Here is a 17,775-nt window from a genome sequence, read left to right on the forward strand (position 1 = left end):
TTCTGAAGGCATTATAAATATTATAAGAGATTGACTGAGAGATTGTGTGTGTCTCTCTCTCGCTCCCATAACACATAGACACGTTAGCACTTCCATGGCAGAATGCATAATCTGTGAGAATATTTGACATGGGAATATCTCACACTCAGGTGACACCCCTCTGAGTGAAGGTGGTATGGACCATGAGATTTACTCTCACCACGGGGTTGAATAACTAGTGCACTCCCTGAGGATGTGCACGTATGGTCTCACACACACACACACACACACACACACACACACACACACACACACACACACACACACACACACACACACACACACACACACACGAGAACGCAATGCAGCCTCACTGGTGGCAACAAGATAGAGCAAGTACTGTATATTATACAACCTTCACATAAGAAGCTCAAGAAAAATCACACACACAAATACAAATACACATCTAGCTGTAACTCAGTCTTAAGACACTAGTTAACCAGGCATACACACCGTACACACACACCACACCACACCCCAGCCAAGTGTTCTCGTTTAATAATTTACTTCAATTCATGGGAGGGAAAAGGCTGCTTTGAAAAATGCTGTGAGCTGAGAGGTGTCTGTTAGACATTATAGCCTTTTACAAGTCTAAACCATGCAGGGTTGAACCAAGTGTGGTCAGATAGGGATGAGCCAATATACTGTAGATAGTGTTGTAATGGCTGGGTGACCCCGATCATAAATAAGGTCTATTCCAGGTTCCAACTACACCTCTGTGTCTGTTACCTCAGCCTGTACTTAGTGAACCTGCAGGTACGGTCAAGTTGGAACAACAGACCCAGGCTGCCCTTTCGGTTTGGAGCTCACAGCAAAACAACAGTCCTTGCAGTCCTGGCTCATATCCAAAGTGTTAGAGCTTATACAATTTCCATTAAGCATTTAATGAAGCATTCATGCCTTCATGAAAAAGAAAGTGTGTCGGTAGTGAAAAGTAAAGTCAAAGCAGTCCACCTCTGGAACTTAATCTTATAATCAAAGGTGAAAATGTAGTTTAGAGTCTCCACTCCCCTCTCCCCTCTCCCCCGCACCCTCTCTCTCTCTCATTGGTCTCTTTTTGAAATGACAGGTGTCATAAAGAAGGAGTTCTACAGGAATCCCAGCCCGAGGCTCCAGGTGCGTGCTCAAACTCGACTTCCATCCTGTCCCGTCTCCTCCCCTCCTCAGCCCAGAGGGGCCCCACCAGACAAGACGAAAGGGGCCAGCCCAGAAACAAAATCTCGCCTCCCTCCGCTAACAACAGCCAGAACAAAATCAGACCAGATCACCACCCTGTATTAGTACTGAGAACACTCAAACACCATGACATACCTGTACTGTCTGTCTGTCTCCTACACAGCACTTAGACCTGCATACCTGGCCTCACACTCTCCTATACTTAAACATTGTGCCATACAGTATATTAATAACCCCACGTACTGTCTACTATCTAACCCCGAATACCTAGCTAATAATGAGAGTCACTTCCCTGAATCATTACAATACGAACCACAACGAAACAAAAAAGCACAAAAAGGTCTTCAACATTTAAAAAAAGCATGTACTTGGTTGACAATGTTTCAACAGGGATCGGCAGATCCTGAAACTTCAGTGTTATAACACCATAACCACGAACAGCATTTTGTAGACCTACGCATCACTTCCAGTTCCAGTCCACACTGTAAATACCTGGAAGACTAAAGGTCTCTGGAAACCTCTGGCTGCTCTGCTCCATCCTCATGACTCATACTGTCTCACGCTCACACCTCCTCCCTGTACAATCAACACTGGGCAGCAGGATAACAGCATGGAGGGGAGAAGACTAATAACCTTTCAGTGGCCAGCACCACCACCAGCACCAGCACCACTACCAGCACCACCACCACCACCACCACCACCACCACCACTACCAGCACCACCACCACCACCAGCACCAGCACCACCAACACCAGCACCACCAGCAGCACCACCACCATAACAATACAGCTGAATAGGCTACCTAGAATACTGTGTCAGTCAGTACGAACATTATGTTTCCCCTGTACTGTCTCTGAAAGGCTTTTGGGATACAAGTCATTGAAACATTTACTGGCGTTGAACTTTTTCTGTTGCGTAACAATCCCATTTAGGAAAGGGTGAACATTCTGACATCACGTGCATAAAGCAACTCATGTTGGGGCGACCGTTAAAGGTATTTGGAAATCACTTGTGAAAATTTCTTTTTTTAACGTTTCTTCTTCTACTGCTATTTGCCTTTAAAACCATGCACATAGACATATGAAAGTCTACAGAGGAGTCAGTGTAACGGGCTGAACCCTCTAGCTGCTGGTATACAGTACATAGTCTACTGCTTCGTAGAACTGTCAGGCAAATGCCATGTCACCGCGGCTGTCACAACAGGTCTCGCATCAACACCGACACACAGAGACGCTGTGGCAACAACCAATGGCCCACGGCAACGCTATCAACAAAGAAACAGTGCAATACACGTACTGTACAACCCATACATTGTCTTAACCACCAAACACAAATGAGACCAGGTAATCCAAATATTTCAAGAAGAGATTTGACTAATTGTGGAATATTGCAAAACGGTATTGCATCACCTTTTCTGAAACAGACAGTTTGTTTGTAAATCCAAAGATGCGTTCTAGCTTGACAGTGATTGCGCTTTTATGGCGATAAATCTGGAATCCTTTTTGTTTATGGTACTAGAGAGGATTTGTTGATTTGTGACATATGTCTACTGACAGGGACTGTGTTGGGAAATAGCTTGAGCTGGTGTTGCAGTGCCAAATTCTGAGATGGTGATTAATATGCATTGGCTGTGTTAAATAAATCATATGAATGAACTTGATATTATATATCATGCTGATATTGTGACGTGGTGCTAGGTAGGGGTTTATGTAAGACTGTTTGTTCTTTCCTGACCATCCCTCAGCTACTGCCTGGAAGACCAGAGAGGAATGCACTGTGGCAGGACACTCGCTCTGCTTCCATTTCTCTTTCTCTCCTTCTCTCTTTCACTCTGTCTCCCTCCCTCTCTCTCTCTCTCTCTCTCTCCCTCTCTCATGCTGTTTGTGTTTGTCTCCCTCTCTTTCAACATTCTGTTTATTCATGAGCACTTCGGTGCAAAGTACAGTGTGAGCAAACACACACTCGCACTCTATTCACACACACATGCATGTGTATGTACACACGGGCGTGCACACACACAAACACACAGTAAATATATGAGTTTGGTTTTGACATGCTGCCAGACATCCCTACTTATTCCCCACTATCCCCCATTGTTCCCTAATGTCACTGCTTGTCACTGGGTTGTATGAGTGGCGATCACATGTCCCCCCAGCATCTACCCCCCCCCCCCCCCAATATCACTTCTGCTCTCTCTGTCCAGGGTGACCATCATATAGTGTACAAAACATTAGGAACATCTTCCTAATATTGAGTAGCATCCCTTTTTGCCCTCAGAACAGCCTCAATTCGTGGGGGCATGGACTCTACATGGTGTCAAAAGCGTTCCACAGGGATGCTGGCCAATGTTGACTTCAATGCTTCCCACAGTTGTGTCAAGTTGGCTGGATGTCCTGTGGGTGGTGGACCATTCTTGATAAACACGGGAAAATGTTGAGCGTAAAATACCCAGCAACATTGCAGTTCTTGACACACTCAAACCGGTGCACCTGGCACCTACTACCATACCCCGTTCAAAAGCACTTAAATATGTTGTCTTGCCCATTCACCCTCTGAATGGCATACGTACACAATCAATGTCTCAACTGTCTCAAGGCTAAAAAAATCCTTCTTCAACATGTTTTCTTCACTTTTATCTAAACTGACTGGAGTGGATTTAACAGGTGACATTAATAAGGGATGTCATGTTCCTAATGTTTTGTACACTCAGTACTCATTGTACTTGTTTAGCTACTGTATCCTCTCAAACCACCCAATATTCACTTTACTAAAGGTCATTCTCCCTCTCGCCTCACTGACCACCTGCCCCAAATGTTATCCCCCACCTCTTGGAAACTCAAGAAGTCCCCAAAAAATATTGCTTCATCATCATAACACTGCTTCATCGTCATCATAATCACCATCATTGTCATCATCCTCATCATCATCCTCATCATCATCATACTTAGCCCTAGAGGGTACTGACCTTAAAGGCGTGCTTGCGGCTGATGTTATCCAGCACCTGCACTTCTCCGATCCGAAAGCTGAGCAGAGGAAGACTTCCCAACACTCCTTCCTCCTTCTCGTCTGGGTAGGAGGAAGAGGGGAAAAAAGAGAGAGAAAGAATAAAGATTGGGATCAAAATCAACAAAAAAATCACATATTTTAGAAAACGCGACAAAGATCTATTATAACAGAAAGGGTCCACACCTACAGTAAATAAAGAGGGGTGAATAGTAAACGCACAGTCTGGTGTCGCAGTTTGCAAACTCCTCTAGTGGTAGCTGCAGCTGTAGCTGGCTTAGTGAGCACTACCATTGAACATCCCTGGAACAACACCCACGTCCCACTGTAGGGGAAATATCAATTTTGGTCCAGAAGTCCAGTGATAAGTGACACACTCACACACACACTCTCTCTCTCTCTCTCTCTCTCTCTCTCTGACACACACAGAGAAACTTGCGTAAAATCCAACGGCGGCCAGATATTTTTTTTTAAATGAGCGGAGCGCTGGGGAAGAAAGAGGAGTGCGAGAGCGGCACTTGTGCTGATTAAATAATGGAGCAGATGATGACAATTTCGAGGGCTGGCGATGAGGCTGACAGGGAGTCCACAGTAGTAGCTGCTGCCCTCCTTATCTCTCTCTCCCTCGTTCCCTCTTTCTCTTTCTCTCTCGCTCTGCCTGGCTCTTTTGCTCTCTCTCTCGGCTGATCCCTCTCTCGCTCTATCTCTCTAAGCAGAGCTGTACTGCGTAGATGTAAGTGCCTTCCTCGGTTGCAGAGCACACGTGTGTTTGAGAGAGAGCGGAATAGAGAAAGAGAGGGAGGGAGAGACTGAGAGGAGGGATGGGGGAGGGGGAGCTGTGTTTGTGCAATCATACAGTACTATTTGCTGTGTGTGTGTGTGTGTGTGTGTGTGTGTGTGTGTGTGTGTGTGTGTGTGTGTGTGTGTGTGCGTTTGCGTGTGCGTGTGCGTGTGCGTGTTCGTGTGTGTGTGTGTGTGTGTGTGTGTGTGTGTGTGTGTGTGTGTGTGTGTGTGTGTGTGTGTGTGTGTGTGCGTGCGTGTGTGTGATAGCGATCAGCCAATGTGACTCAGTGTTGCTGGAATCCTGATTACTGGCCTTCAGCTAACTGTACCTGCCCTCTCTCCACCAATCAAAGAGCAGGATTTTCTGCAACACACAGAAAAGGTAAATAGCCACTCCTCTTTCCCTCAAACAAATTCAAACTTGAGCTCACAAGTTCTGTATTTCATTGCAAAAATCTGTTCATTCTCAAACAGTTCTACCCTACAACTGAAATATCTTATAAAGGCTATCGAGTTGTATTAAATATACTGTATCACATAAACATAGTCGCACATTAATAACGGATGTAATAAGAAACAATGTGATTTATTGCCAAACAGCCTTTCAAAGTCGTCTCAAGATAATCCCAAGGAGAAGACTGGTGAAAAGAAACAGAGTTGTGATTGTGAAACCTGTGGCAGAGCTTCTCAGTGTTCACCAACAAACGCCGTGCCCATCCAGAGACACAGAGACGCTAGGAGAGGCAAAACACACAGCAAACACACCTCTGAAAACACACACTTCTGAAGACACTCCTGCTAGCACAAACACTTATGAAGAAGAAAGTTGCCTACAATGACTGTGAAATGTCACCTCATTCTGACTCAAGTCTGACTCTTGTTTGACACCACACAGACTCCCTCCCCTTTGTGTGTGTGTGTGTGTGTGTGAGAGAGTTAAGACACAGGATCAGGGTAAATCTGCTCCCTAACAGCTATATATTAGCATCCCAAAACAACAGCATATCAACGCTTCTGAAGATGCACAAACACTCTATTTAGCAAAGAATTCCTCTATATTTACTGTACACTCAGGGTCAGCTAGGACATTGGTAACTTGTGACATCAAGTCCCTGACTGTACATACAGCATTAGGCAGTTAGCTATTTTGATCTGTTGGGAAATGGATATTTGGGATGTTTTATGATCCTTTGGAGATGGGGGTGGTATGTAGTGCTAGAGTTGTTAGAGTTGCAGAAATGTAGCTGCAAAGTTGCCAGTTGGAATCCCTGGCTGAGCACTGAAGAGAACCGGGGACTTCTATACACACTCCTAATCTCCTTGTATAGAGCAACTACTCCACCTCCCCTGGCCAGGACAGCTGACATGCTTTGACAATGTCACCTCCAAGTCCCAACAACAAAAGACCTTAGCATCTTTTTGCCCCTCTCTCCTTGCTGGCATGGTGATCGTGGCAGTAAATCGCACAGTCAGACATGCTCCCTTCCTCCCTCTCTTTTTTTCCACAACACAGCTGGGAGAAAAGGGAGGGAGACGAAAACATCCCATCAGACGTGTGTGAAATCCCGAGAGAGGAATCACTGTGACCAGAAGGAGAGAAAGGGGGAAGAAAAGGAAAGAAAAGGAAATGGAGAAATTATAGAAAAGCAAGCGGGGCTCTGGGGCCAGTTTGTGAATATTGCTCAACGTGAATTTGGCCGTCGCTTCACACTGAGCTATTGAATCACAGAACAACCGGAACATTTCAATATGAAAGATTCCTAGAAGCTGCTAAGCTCCAATTCATGTGGGGGTGTTTTCTGATTCCCGGTTCTATTCTTATCATTTCATTTCTCTGCTTTGCTTTGAATACGTCCTTATTCACGTTGGATTTGCGTCTGTGTGTACGGGATAGGGAATGGAGTGGAGTGTTTTATAAAAGGAGCAATTCCAGGTTAACTACAGGGAATTAAACACCTAGTTGCATCCTGTAGCTCACAGAATACTGGTAGATTCACCAACAAAATCACTTTTAACCCAAGGAACCTGGAGTTCACTCTCTCTCAGGACTAGGAATATGTGTGTTTGAGTGGTTTAAATAGGGCAGAGTAGGGTAAGTTGAGCCCTTTTTTACATTCAGCATCACTCTGTTAAACTCTTGAAACTAGGGGCACTATTTTTATGTTTGGAAAAATAACGTTCCCAAAGTCAACGGCCTATTTCTCAGGACCAGAAGCTAGAATATGCATATATATATATTATATTGACATATTAGGATAGAAAACACTCTAAAGTTTCCAAAACTGTCAAAATATTGTCTGTGAGTATAATAGAACTGATATTGCAGGCGAAACCCTGAGGAAAATCCAATCAGGAAGTGCCTCTTATTTTGAAACCCTTCTGTTCCTATGCATGCCTATCCTCCATTTAAAGGGATATCAACCATATTCCTTTTTCTATGGCTTCCCTAAGGTGTCAACAGTCTTTAGACATAGTTTGATAGGTGGGGGCTCTCAGAGTGAGTTTTTGCGCTACAGAGTAAAGCCGCCATTGTTCCTCCCACTGTTATTGAAAAACCTACACACTCGGTTGATATATTATCGAATATATATTTTAAAAACTACCTGAGGAATGATTATAAAAAAAGGTTTGACATGTTTCTGTGGACATTATGAAGACCATTTGGAATTTCCGTCTGCGTTGTCGTGACCGCTCTTTCCTGTGGATTTCTGAACATAACGTGACAAACAAACGGAGGTATTTTGGGTATAAAAATAATCTTTATGGAACAAAAGGAACATTTGTTGTGTAACTGGAAGTCTCGTGAGTGAAAACATCCGAAGATCATCAAAGGTCAACGGTTAATTTGATTGCTTTTCTGATTTTCGTGACCAAGCTTCCTGATGCTAAGTGTACATAATGCTATGCTAGGCTATCGAAAAACTTACACAAACGTTTGGATTGCTTTCGCTGTAAAGCATAATTTCAAAATCTGAGATGACAGGTGAATTAACAAAAGGCTAAGCTGTGTTTCGCAATATTGCACTTGTGATTTCATGAATATGAATATTTTTTATCAATATTATTTGACTGTTGCGCTATGCTATTCAGTGGTTGCTGACGAAAATTATCCTGTGACAGGGATGGGTAGCGTCAAGAAGGGAAATGTAATATTATTTCTAACAAAGATACGTACATACACTGAGTATACAAACATTAGGAACACCTGTTCTTTCCATGACAGACTGACCCGGTGAATCCAGCATAAAGCTATGACCCCTTTTTGATGTTACCTTCAATCAGTGTAGACGAAGTGGAGGAGACAGGTTAAAGACGAGATTTTTAAAGCATTGAGTAAATTGAGGCATGGATTGTGTACTTGTGCAATTCAAGACAAAATATTTAAGTGCCTTTGAACGGGGTGTGGTACTAGGTGCCAGACGCACCAATTTGAGTGTGTCAAGAACTGCAACGTTGCAGATCTTGACACACGTGTGTATCAAGAATGGTCCATCACCCAAAGGACATCCAGACAACTTGATACAACTGTGGGAAGCATTGGAGTCAACATGGGCCAGCATCCCTGTGGAATGCTTTAGACACCTTGTAGTCCATACCCTGGCATATTGAGGCTGTTCTGATGGAAAAAGGGGAAACAACTCAATATTAGGAATCTGTTCCTAATGTTTTGTACACTTAGTGTATATTTCGGGATGTTGTGTATCCCTGGAAATAATCAGAATTCATGTAAACATTACAGTTTTGAAAACATAGCTTGTCCAAAAAAAGTGGTCTCTTGGTACAGCATACCCCGGGTGTGGGGTAAGTTGAGCTGCGGGACAGGGTAAGTTAAGCTGCTCACAAATTCTTGTACTGAATGAAATAATGCCACTACCTTTTTAAAACACATTTCAATACAATCACAATCGCTTTTTGTCTTTTACGCATTTTAAGCATCTTTTAACACAGGCTTAACACCTAACAAACAATTTGTACTTTTCAAAACACTTTGAAAATAGGCCAGACCCTGTTGTTACCCCATATGCTAGCGATAATGCCTAGCATTACAAAACACTTCAATTTGCTCAACTTGCTATTGGCTCAACGATGGGCTCAACTTACCCCAAGGTAAACACATTTTGACCACAAGGATGCACTTTCATGCTTGATTTAGGACCTCATATTGAAGCTTATAGAGACCACAACTGGTGTACAAGTATAAAACAATCTTTAAATGATCAACTTCGGTTTAGATACAAGCATCATGAAACCTCTATCTCAGTAAATTAATTTGACTTGGTGAAAATCTTTTTTTTTTTTTAAACCTAACTTGATTATCACTTTTTCTATGTGGTTTCTTCCTTCATATACTCCATGAAATGATGACCTGATCCTAAATATTTGGTCAAATTATAGATGGTGTGCATGATTTACACACACACACACACACACACACACACACACACACACACACACACACACACACACACACACACACACACACACACACACACACACACACACACACACACACACACACACACACACACAGCTGTGTGTGTGAATGAGACAAATGCAACAAAAGTCAAACTTTGGGGGGGGGTCTCTAATTATCCATCATTTTGTTTAAAATGCTACTTTGTACTTCTTAAGTGGTAAATATGAAATATTAAAAGCTTATTCCAAATGAAACAAGCGCCCCCGCCTCTCAAGGTTTAAACCAGTGAAAGTTAGTTCAGGGTCTTTGAATTGCGTTAATCTCTCTACTCTGCCAGTCTGCCTTTCTATCTGTCTGTCTTTCGCCAGCAAATTTGCAACATTGTATCGACTGGATCCAGCTCGATGAGCGCAGGACAGACACCGCTGTATTTGCATTCCATATTTCAGCCCCTTTTCAGGTGTCCCAACTTTTCTTCTATTCTTCAAGAGTGAATGTCACTGAATGTCATGACACTTTTTGGTGCTGGAGAAGGACTTTTGTCTATTCTGCTATCAGAGTGGTTGGGTTAAATGCTGAAGACACATTTCAATTCCATGCATTCGGTTCTGCAACTGACTCGGTATCCCCTTTCCCTTCAAATATGGCAGACAGGACCTGAAGGTCAGGGACTTAGAGAGTATAGAGAGAGAAAGAGAGGGGAAGGGGGGGAAAGACAATTATCATCTTCTTTCTTCTTCATCTTGTATGTGGTAATTCTACCTGGCCGTGGGTTGTATGGGTAGCAGAGGGCTGCAGGTGGACCAGTGGGAGTGACAGACTGAACATCTGTCATGTTAAGAGACAGAGACAACCTCGACCCTCTCAGAATTCCGTCTTCCGGAGTAGTGTGCAGTCGATGTGAGTCACCTTCAATGCTGCCCTGATGGAGAGACTGTGCTGTATAAGGAGTGTGTGTGTGTGTGTGTGTGTGTGTGTGTGTGTGTGTGTGTGTGTGTGTGTGTGTGTGTGTGTGTGTGTGTGTGTGTGTGTGTGTGTGTGTGTGTGTGTGTGTGTGTGTTAAATATCAATCTCTATAGATTGCTGACATAGCCGAACGTACTCAAGTCTTTTGTAAAGCATTTCTCACCACATACCACAATGACCCTCTCACACTTCTATATGTACACAGAGCCACCCATAAACCCACACACACTTACTGTAGCTCGTACATCAAACTCTAAGAAGATACCTCGAGCCGTGTGACATATTCAAATGCCACATTGTTTATTCTCCACTCCTGGCTGTGGCTCAGAAGATGACAGATGAAGACCACAAAGATTTGGGGACTTGGCATGGAGGAGAGTAGAGACACTGTGTGATATTAAAGCACCTTGAACAAGTCAACAGTCCTCTTGACATAGTGGTGACGTGCACCAGACCCACAGCCTTCCACTCTGCTAACAGAACACACTGACATGACATCATGTACTGTAGCTAAAAAAAAACACAAACAATGTCACCATTTTAAATGTGACACCAGCCTATGACAGTACAACCAAGCCAAGGATGGAACAAAGCTTTCCAGTTGCCAAAGCAGATACAACCAAACAAATCCCCAGAGTAGGACTCTGAGAGACAGACAGAGGTAGCAGGTGTAGTGAGGTGTCTTGGCCAGGTTTCCATTGAAAAACAGATTCTAGCCACAAAGGGCTCTGCTTAAAATAATGCCAGCTGAGACACTACCCATGGTTCTTTTTACTTTTTTCCTTTATTTAACTAGGCAAATCAGTTTAGAACAAATTCTTATTTTCAATGACGGCCTGTTCAGGGGCAGAACGACAGATTTGTACCTTGTCAGCTCTGGGGTTTGAACTTGCAACCTTCCAGTTACTAGTCCAACGCTGTAACCACTAGGCTACCCTGCCGCTCTGTGGCACTGCCTGGATCAAATAAAGGTTACATAGACAATGTATACATGCTGTAAATATTGTAAATATTTTGTTAAGTCAACCCCATGTATGTACAGTTGAAGTCGGAAGTTTGAATACACTTAGGTTGGAGTCATTAAAACTTCAACCACTCCACAAATGTCTTGTTATCGTTTGGCAAGTAAGTTACTTTGTGCATGACACAAGTAATTTTTCCAACAATTGTTTACAGACAGATTATTTCACTTATCACAATTCCAGTGGGTCAGAAGTTTACGTACACTAAGTTGACTGTGCCTTTAAACAGCTTGGGAAATTCCAGACAATGATGTCATGGCTTTAGAAGCTTCTGATAGGCTAATTGACATCATTTGAGTCAATTGGAGGTGTACCTGTGGATGTATTTCAAGGCCTACCTTCAAACTCAGTGCCTCTTTGCTTGACATCACGGGAATATCAAAAGAAATCAGCCAAGACCTCAGAAAAGAATTGTAGACCTCTACAAGTCTGGTTCATCCTTGGGCGCAATTTCCAAATGACTGATGGTACCACGTTCATCTTACAATCAGTAGTACGCAAGTATAAACACCATGGGACCACGCTGCCGTCATACCGCTCAGGAAGGAGAAGCGTTCTGTCTCCTAGAGATGAACGTACTTTGATGCAAAAAGTGCAAATCAATCCCAGAACAACAGCAAAGGACCCTGTGAAGATGCTGGAGGAAACAAATACCAAAGTATCTATATCCACAGTAAAACGAGTCCTATATCGACATAACCTAAAAGGACGCTCAGCAAGGAAAAAGCCACTGCTCCAAAACCGCCCAAAAAAATCCAGACTACGGTTTGCAACTGCACATGGGGACAAAGATCGTACTTTTTGGAGAAATGTCCTCTGGGCTGATGAAACAAAAATACAACTGTTTTGCCATAATGACTATCGTTATGTTTGGAGGAAAATTGGGGAGGCTTGCAAGCCGAAAAACACCATCCCAAACGTGAAGCACGGAGGTGGCAGCATCATGTTGTGGGGGTGCTTTGCTGCAGGAGGGACTGGTGAATTTCACAAAATAATAGCATCATCAGGCAGGAAAATTATGTGGATATATTGAAGCAACATCTCAAGACATCAGTCAGGAAGTTAAAGCTTCGTCGCAAATGGGTCTTCCAAATGGACAATGACACCAAGCATACTTTCAAAGTTGTGGCAAAATGGCTTAAGGACAACAAAGTCAAGGTACTGTAGTGGCCATCCCAAAGCCCTGAACTCAATCCAATAGAAAATGTGTGAGCAGAACTGAAAAAGTGTGCGAGCAAGGAGGCCTACAAACTTGACTCAGTTACACCAGCTCTGTCAGGAGGAATGGGACAAAACTTATTGTGGGAAGCTTGTGGAAGGCTACAAGAAACATTTGACCAAAGTTAAACAATTTAAAGGTAATACTACCAAATAGTAATTGAGTGTATGTCAACTTCTGACCCACTGGGAATGTGATGAAAGAAATAAAGGTGAAAATCATTCTCTCTACTATTATTTTGACATTTCACATTCTTAAAATCAAGTGGTGATCTTAACTGACCTAAGACAGGTATTTTTTACTAGGAATAAATGTCAGGAATTGTGAAAAACTGAGTTTAAATGTATTTGGCTAAGGTGTATGTAAACTTCTGACTTCAACTGTATATGTGCATTGCAGATATTGTTGGACAAGGTTGACCAATCTCGTCCACACAAAAAAAAAAACTGTCAACAAGATAGAGTATATTGGGACGTAGCCAACACATGGTTGAACAACCGGATCTGTCAGTTACTGTGAATTCTACCTGCTGACAAAACAACATAGCACAGTACCACACAAACACAAGAGAAGACAAGAGAAGAGAAACAGTGCGTCAAGAATGAAGGAAAACCCTTTCTGACTAAAACACACAATGAAATGCAGTAGAATAAAGCAGAATTATAAAGATGTCCTCCAATGAAGGGTGGCAATGGGATATTAAAAAAAGAAAAGATAATTTAAAGAAAGAAGGCAATACTATGACAGCAACCTACCTTTGTAGTAGAACAGGCATCGGTCAGTCAGGACAAACCATCTCTTGTTCCACTGTTTCACTCCACTGCTGGCCTACAGGGAGACAGAGAGAATAACGCATATTGAGATGGCTTTGACTGGCCTAAAGGGAGACACTGACAAGGGGACTAAAAACACACAGTGAACTGGATGGGACTCCAGAGAGTAGACAAAACAGTTTAGACTGGACCAAATAACTTCGGGGGGGGGGGGACACAAAAACTGGACTTAAACAGTGTGAGAAGTACCGCACTATGTAAAAGACAGGAAGACAAATTCAATGAGACCTAAACAACGCGAGAGGGGAAGCAACACTGGACCAAAACAAAGTAATGGTCTGAGACATATTGGATCAAAAAAAATAGGAGAGACGAGGAATATTGAACTGAAAAAATGAAGAGAAAAGGGAAAGCAACACTGGACCAAAACAAAGTAAGTGTCTGAGACATACTGGACCAAAACAAATGGGAGAGACAAGGAAATATTGAACTGAAAAATGTAGAGAAGAATGGCAATACTGGAAGAAGAGCATATCTGGTCCTAGTTATGAGATATTTATGGGGTATTATGGGGCATTTGACTCACGTTTATTTATAGAGCCCTTTTTACATCAGCAGTTGACCACAAAGTTCTTGTACAGAAACCGAGCCTAAAACCCTTATAACCACTACGCATAAAGGAAAGTGCATCATGCTGATGCAGAATAGTGTATAGAGCTGAATGACCTGTTTGTATAGCCAGCCCTGCTTAGCTACTACAGCTTTAGGGTTCCTCCTCATGGAGTTAGAACGCTTCCCAAACGTAGCAGCTTTCTTTGGAGTACGAGATGCCTGGAGAAGAAACAAGGGAAGGAGAGAAGGGGAGAGGGAAGATGAGAGAACAAAAGGGACCTCTTTGCATCACTGAATCTGTCATAAAACCATGATGTGGTGTGTGGTGTAGTGAGGTTGTGAGGTGTGTGTATGTGTGCTTGCCTGCGTGCATGCTTGTGTGTACGTGTGTGTACGTGTGTGTAGGTGTGTGTGCACGAGTGTGTGTGTGTGTGTGTGTGTGTGTGTGTGTGTGTGTGTGTGTGTGTGTGTGTTGTGTGTGTGTGTGTACTGACCCGTGGTGTGAAGGGCTGGGACTGGGTCTGAGACTCTGGGGAGGATAGGTCTGATACCATGGTGGTGCTGTTGGAGTTGCAGTTAATGTCGCTGGGTGAACTCACAGGTCCTCTACCTCCTACATTCCCATTCATCTCCAAATCACAGCTCCTACACAAAGAGACAGAGACAGAGAGATAGATTCAGTGACTTATACACTCAACGTTAATAACACATGTAAACACATTATCTTTGAGACCGCCTGGATAAGGTTGGAGTGTCAAAAATGACCCGTGATACTCAAATGCTTTTAGAGTGAAGAGGAGAGGGAATAAAGAGAGAGAGAGAGGAGAGGAGGAAAGGAGGGAGAATGACTAAGACTTCTCTCCTTTCCTCTGCTTCTCTTCTGCTCCTGCCGAGCCCTGTGTTGTGTGTTCAGTGATCCAGTTATTGATGTCTATATAAAGGCATGCTCTGCCTCTCCCTGCATCGCCAAGTCCTGCTCTGCACTGCCCACCCTGCTAGATATTGATCCACTGACAAGCAGGAGGGATGAATTGTACTATCTCCTCCCTTTTTCTCTCTCTCTCTCTTTCTATCTCTATTTAACTCACCTCCAATCTTCCCCTCTGTTCCACTCTCGGTTTATTTTCCTTCCTCCAGCTCCCCCCCCCCCCCCCCTCTCTCTCTCTCTATATAGCCCCATCTCTCTTTCTATCTCTATTGCGCATGATCTTGACCTCTTTCTTCCTCAATCACATTCTCTTACACCCTCCATCTTTCTCTTTTCCTATATCTCACTTTCACCCCCTCCCCTCCTTTTCTCTGGTCCAGTAGGCTTTGGAAGTGCAGTAATTGGGAGCAGAGCATGATTATTTTCATAAGAAAGGTAAGCAAAGCTAATGTGTGATTCATTTTTAATAGCATCTGTATATAAATATGCCCATGCACATGATGCAGACACAAACAAACTGGAAGCTCTGATGCACAGAAAAAGTTACAAAAACAACAACATATACAGAAATCATATACTCCAACTGCTCTCTCTTAATCTGACTAAGTGTTCCCTTATAGTTGGAGAGCATCTGGTTGTCTTGGTGATGGCACAGGGCTGCTCATTTATCCTAAGTGGAGATTTCCTTGTTTCTCCCTCATTCACCTGTCCATCTCCTCATTTGAATTCCATGCGGTCACTGTCACTTGTCCACTCAAGCTTAATATTGTTGTCATCTATCGCCCACCAGCTGCCCTTAGAGAGTTTCTCAATGAGCTTGATACCTTGACCAGCTAATTTGCTGATGATGGCTAATCACTTTTTGTACTTGGCAACTTCAACCTCCCGACTTCTGCCTTCAATTAAGTGGTAGGCCACACAAACTCACAGAACGGGGTGCTGAAGCGCGTAAAAATCATTTGCCCTCGGATGCAACAATCACTACTGAGTTCAAAACTGCCTCTGGAAGCAACGTCAGCACAAGAACTGTTCGTCGGGAGATTCATTAAATGGGTTTCCATGGCCGAACAACTGCACACAAGCCTAAGATCACCATGCGCAATGCCAAGCATCAGCTGAAGTGGTGTGGTGTAAAGCTCGCTGCCATTGGACTCTGGAGCAGTGGAAACATGTTCTCTTGAGTGATGAATCAAGCTTCACCATCTGGCAGTCCGACAGATGAATCTGGGTTTGGCGGATGCCAGGAGAACGCTACTTGCCCCAATGCATAGTGCCAACTGTAAAGTTTGGTGGATGATGAATAATGTTCTGGGGCTGTTTTTCATGGTTCAGGCTAGGCCCCTTAGTTCCAGTGAAGGGAAATCAGCATACAATGACATTCTAGATGATTTTGTGCTTCCAACTTTATGGAAACAGTTTTAGGAAGGCCCTTTCCTGTTTCTGCATGACAATGTCCCCGTGCACAAAGTGGGGTTCATACAGAAATAGTTTGTCAAGATCGGTGTCGAAGAACTTGACAAGCCTGCACAGAGCCCTGATATCAATCCCATCAAACACCTTTGGGATGAATTGGAACCCTGACTGCAAGCCAGGCCGATAGATTCTCCCTTCCCCTTGCACTCCCTAGATAGCCGGCTATTAGGGTCAGGGTTGGTCAGGGAGGCCACGGTTCCACTGGACATGCTGACGCAGGGGAATCATAGGGAGTGAATTAGTCTCTTCATTATCGATTCGCCTGCGTTTCCAGTGGTGCTGGGGATTCCCTGGCTGGCTAGTCACAATCCTAAGATTTTGTGGAGACAGGGGGTTCTCCAGGGGTGGTCAGAGGAGTGTTCTAGAAGGTGTCTGGGAGTTTCCATCGGTGCCACGTCGGTGGAGAGTCCAGACCAGGGTTCCACGGTGCGCATTTCCCCTGAATATGCCGATCTGGCAATCTCTTTCAGTAAGAAGAGAGCGACTAAATTACCACCTCATCGACAGGGGGATTGCGCAGGTAAACGCTGCGCTTCCCAAGAGTCACGTGTACCCATTGTCCCTGGAGGAGACGTTGGCTATGGAGACATATGTCACGGAATCTCTGGAGCAGGGTTACATTTGGCCCTCCATCTCACCCGTCTCCTCAAGTTTATTTTTTGTGAAGAAAAAGGAGGGAGGTCTGCGTCTGTGCATTGATTATAGAGGTCTAAATGCCATCACAGTGGGGTTTAGTTACCCACTACCTCTTATCGCTACGGCGGTGGAATAATTTCACAGAGCACAGTTTTTCACAAAACTGGATCTCAGGAGCGCGTATAGTCTGATGCGTATTCAGGAGGGAGACGGGTGGAAAACCGCGTTTAGTACCACATCGGGCCACTATGAGTACCTCGTCATGCCGTATGGGTTAAAGAATGCTCTAGCCATCTTTCAAGCCTTTGTAGACGTGATTCTCAGGGACCTGCACGGGCAGGACGTGGTTATCGATGATATTCTGATCTATTCCGCCACCCGCGCCGCGCATGTGTCTCTGGTACGCAAGGTGCTTGGTAGACTGCTGGAGCATGACCTATACGTCAAGGCTGAGAAGTGTGTGTTCTCCAAACGAGCTTTCTCCTTCCTGGGTTATCGCATTTCCACCTCAGGGGTGGTGATGGAGTGGTACCGCATTAAGGCCGTGCGTAATTGGCCGACTCCTACCCCGGTGAAGTAGGTGCAGCGCTTTTTGGGGTTTGCAAATTACTACCGGAGGTTTATCCAGGGTTTTGGCCAGGTAGCGGCCCCCATTACCTCACTGCTGAAGGGGGAGCCGGTGCGTTTGCGGTGGTCGGCAGAGGCGGACAGAGTCTTCAATAGGTTGA

At 44.0% G+C, this 17,775-nt stretch overlaps 1 protein-coding gene across 50 annotated transcripts in view; it reads right to left on the bottom strand.

Moving 5' to 3' along the window:
- plekha6 (pleckstrin homology domain containing A6) overlaps window positions 1–17,775 on the bottom strand; it is a 172,192-nt gene that overhangs the window by 55,666 nt on the left and 98,751 nt on the right. For 24 of the 50 annotated variants that reach the window (XM_090205348.1, XM_090205341.1, XM_090205346.1 and 21 more), the window contains 4 exons: window positions 14,505–14,655; window positions 14,125–14,229; window positions 13,381–13,453; window positions 4,181–4,281 (listed from right to left, as the gene is read on the bottom strand). In XM_090205348.1, coding sequence (XP_090061474.1) covers window positions 4,181–4,281; window positions 13,381–13,453; window positions 14,125–14,229; window positions 14,505–14,639 — 414 coding nt within the window. In that variant the 5' untranslated portion in view covers window positions 14,640–14,655. Of the gene's footprint in view, window positions 1–4,180; window positions 4,282–4,404; window positions 5,015–13,380; window positions 13,454–14,124; window positions 14,230–14,504; window positions 14,656–17,775 lie in introns of those variants that run through there. The other 26 variants (XM_090205378.1, XM_090205372.1, XM_090205359.1 and 23 more) reach the window with 7 other exon arrangements.

The sequence above is a fragment of the Oncorhynchus mykiss genome, chromosome 17 (genome assembly GCF_057628025.1).
Source record: "Oncorhynchus mykiss isolate SJ-2025 chromosome 17, ASM5762802v1, whole genome shotgun sequence".
Taxonomy (NCBI): Eukaryota; Metazoa; Chordata; class Actinopteri; order Salmoniformes; family Salmonidae; genus Oncorhynchus; species Oncorhynchus mykiss.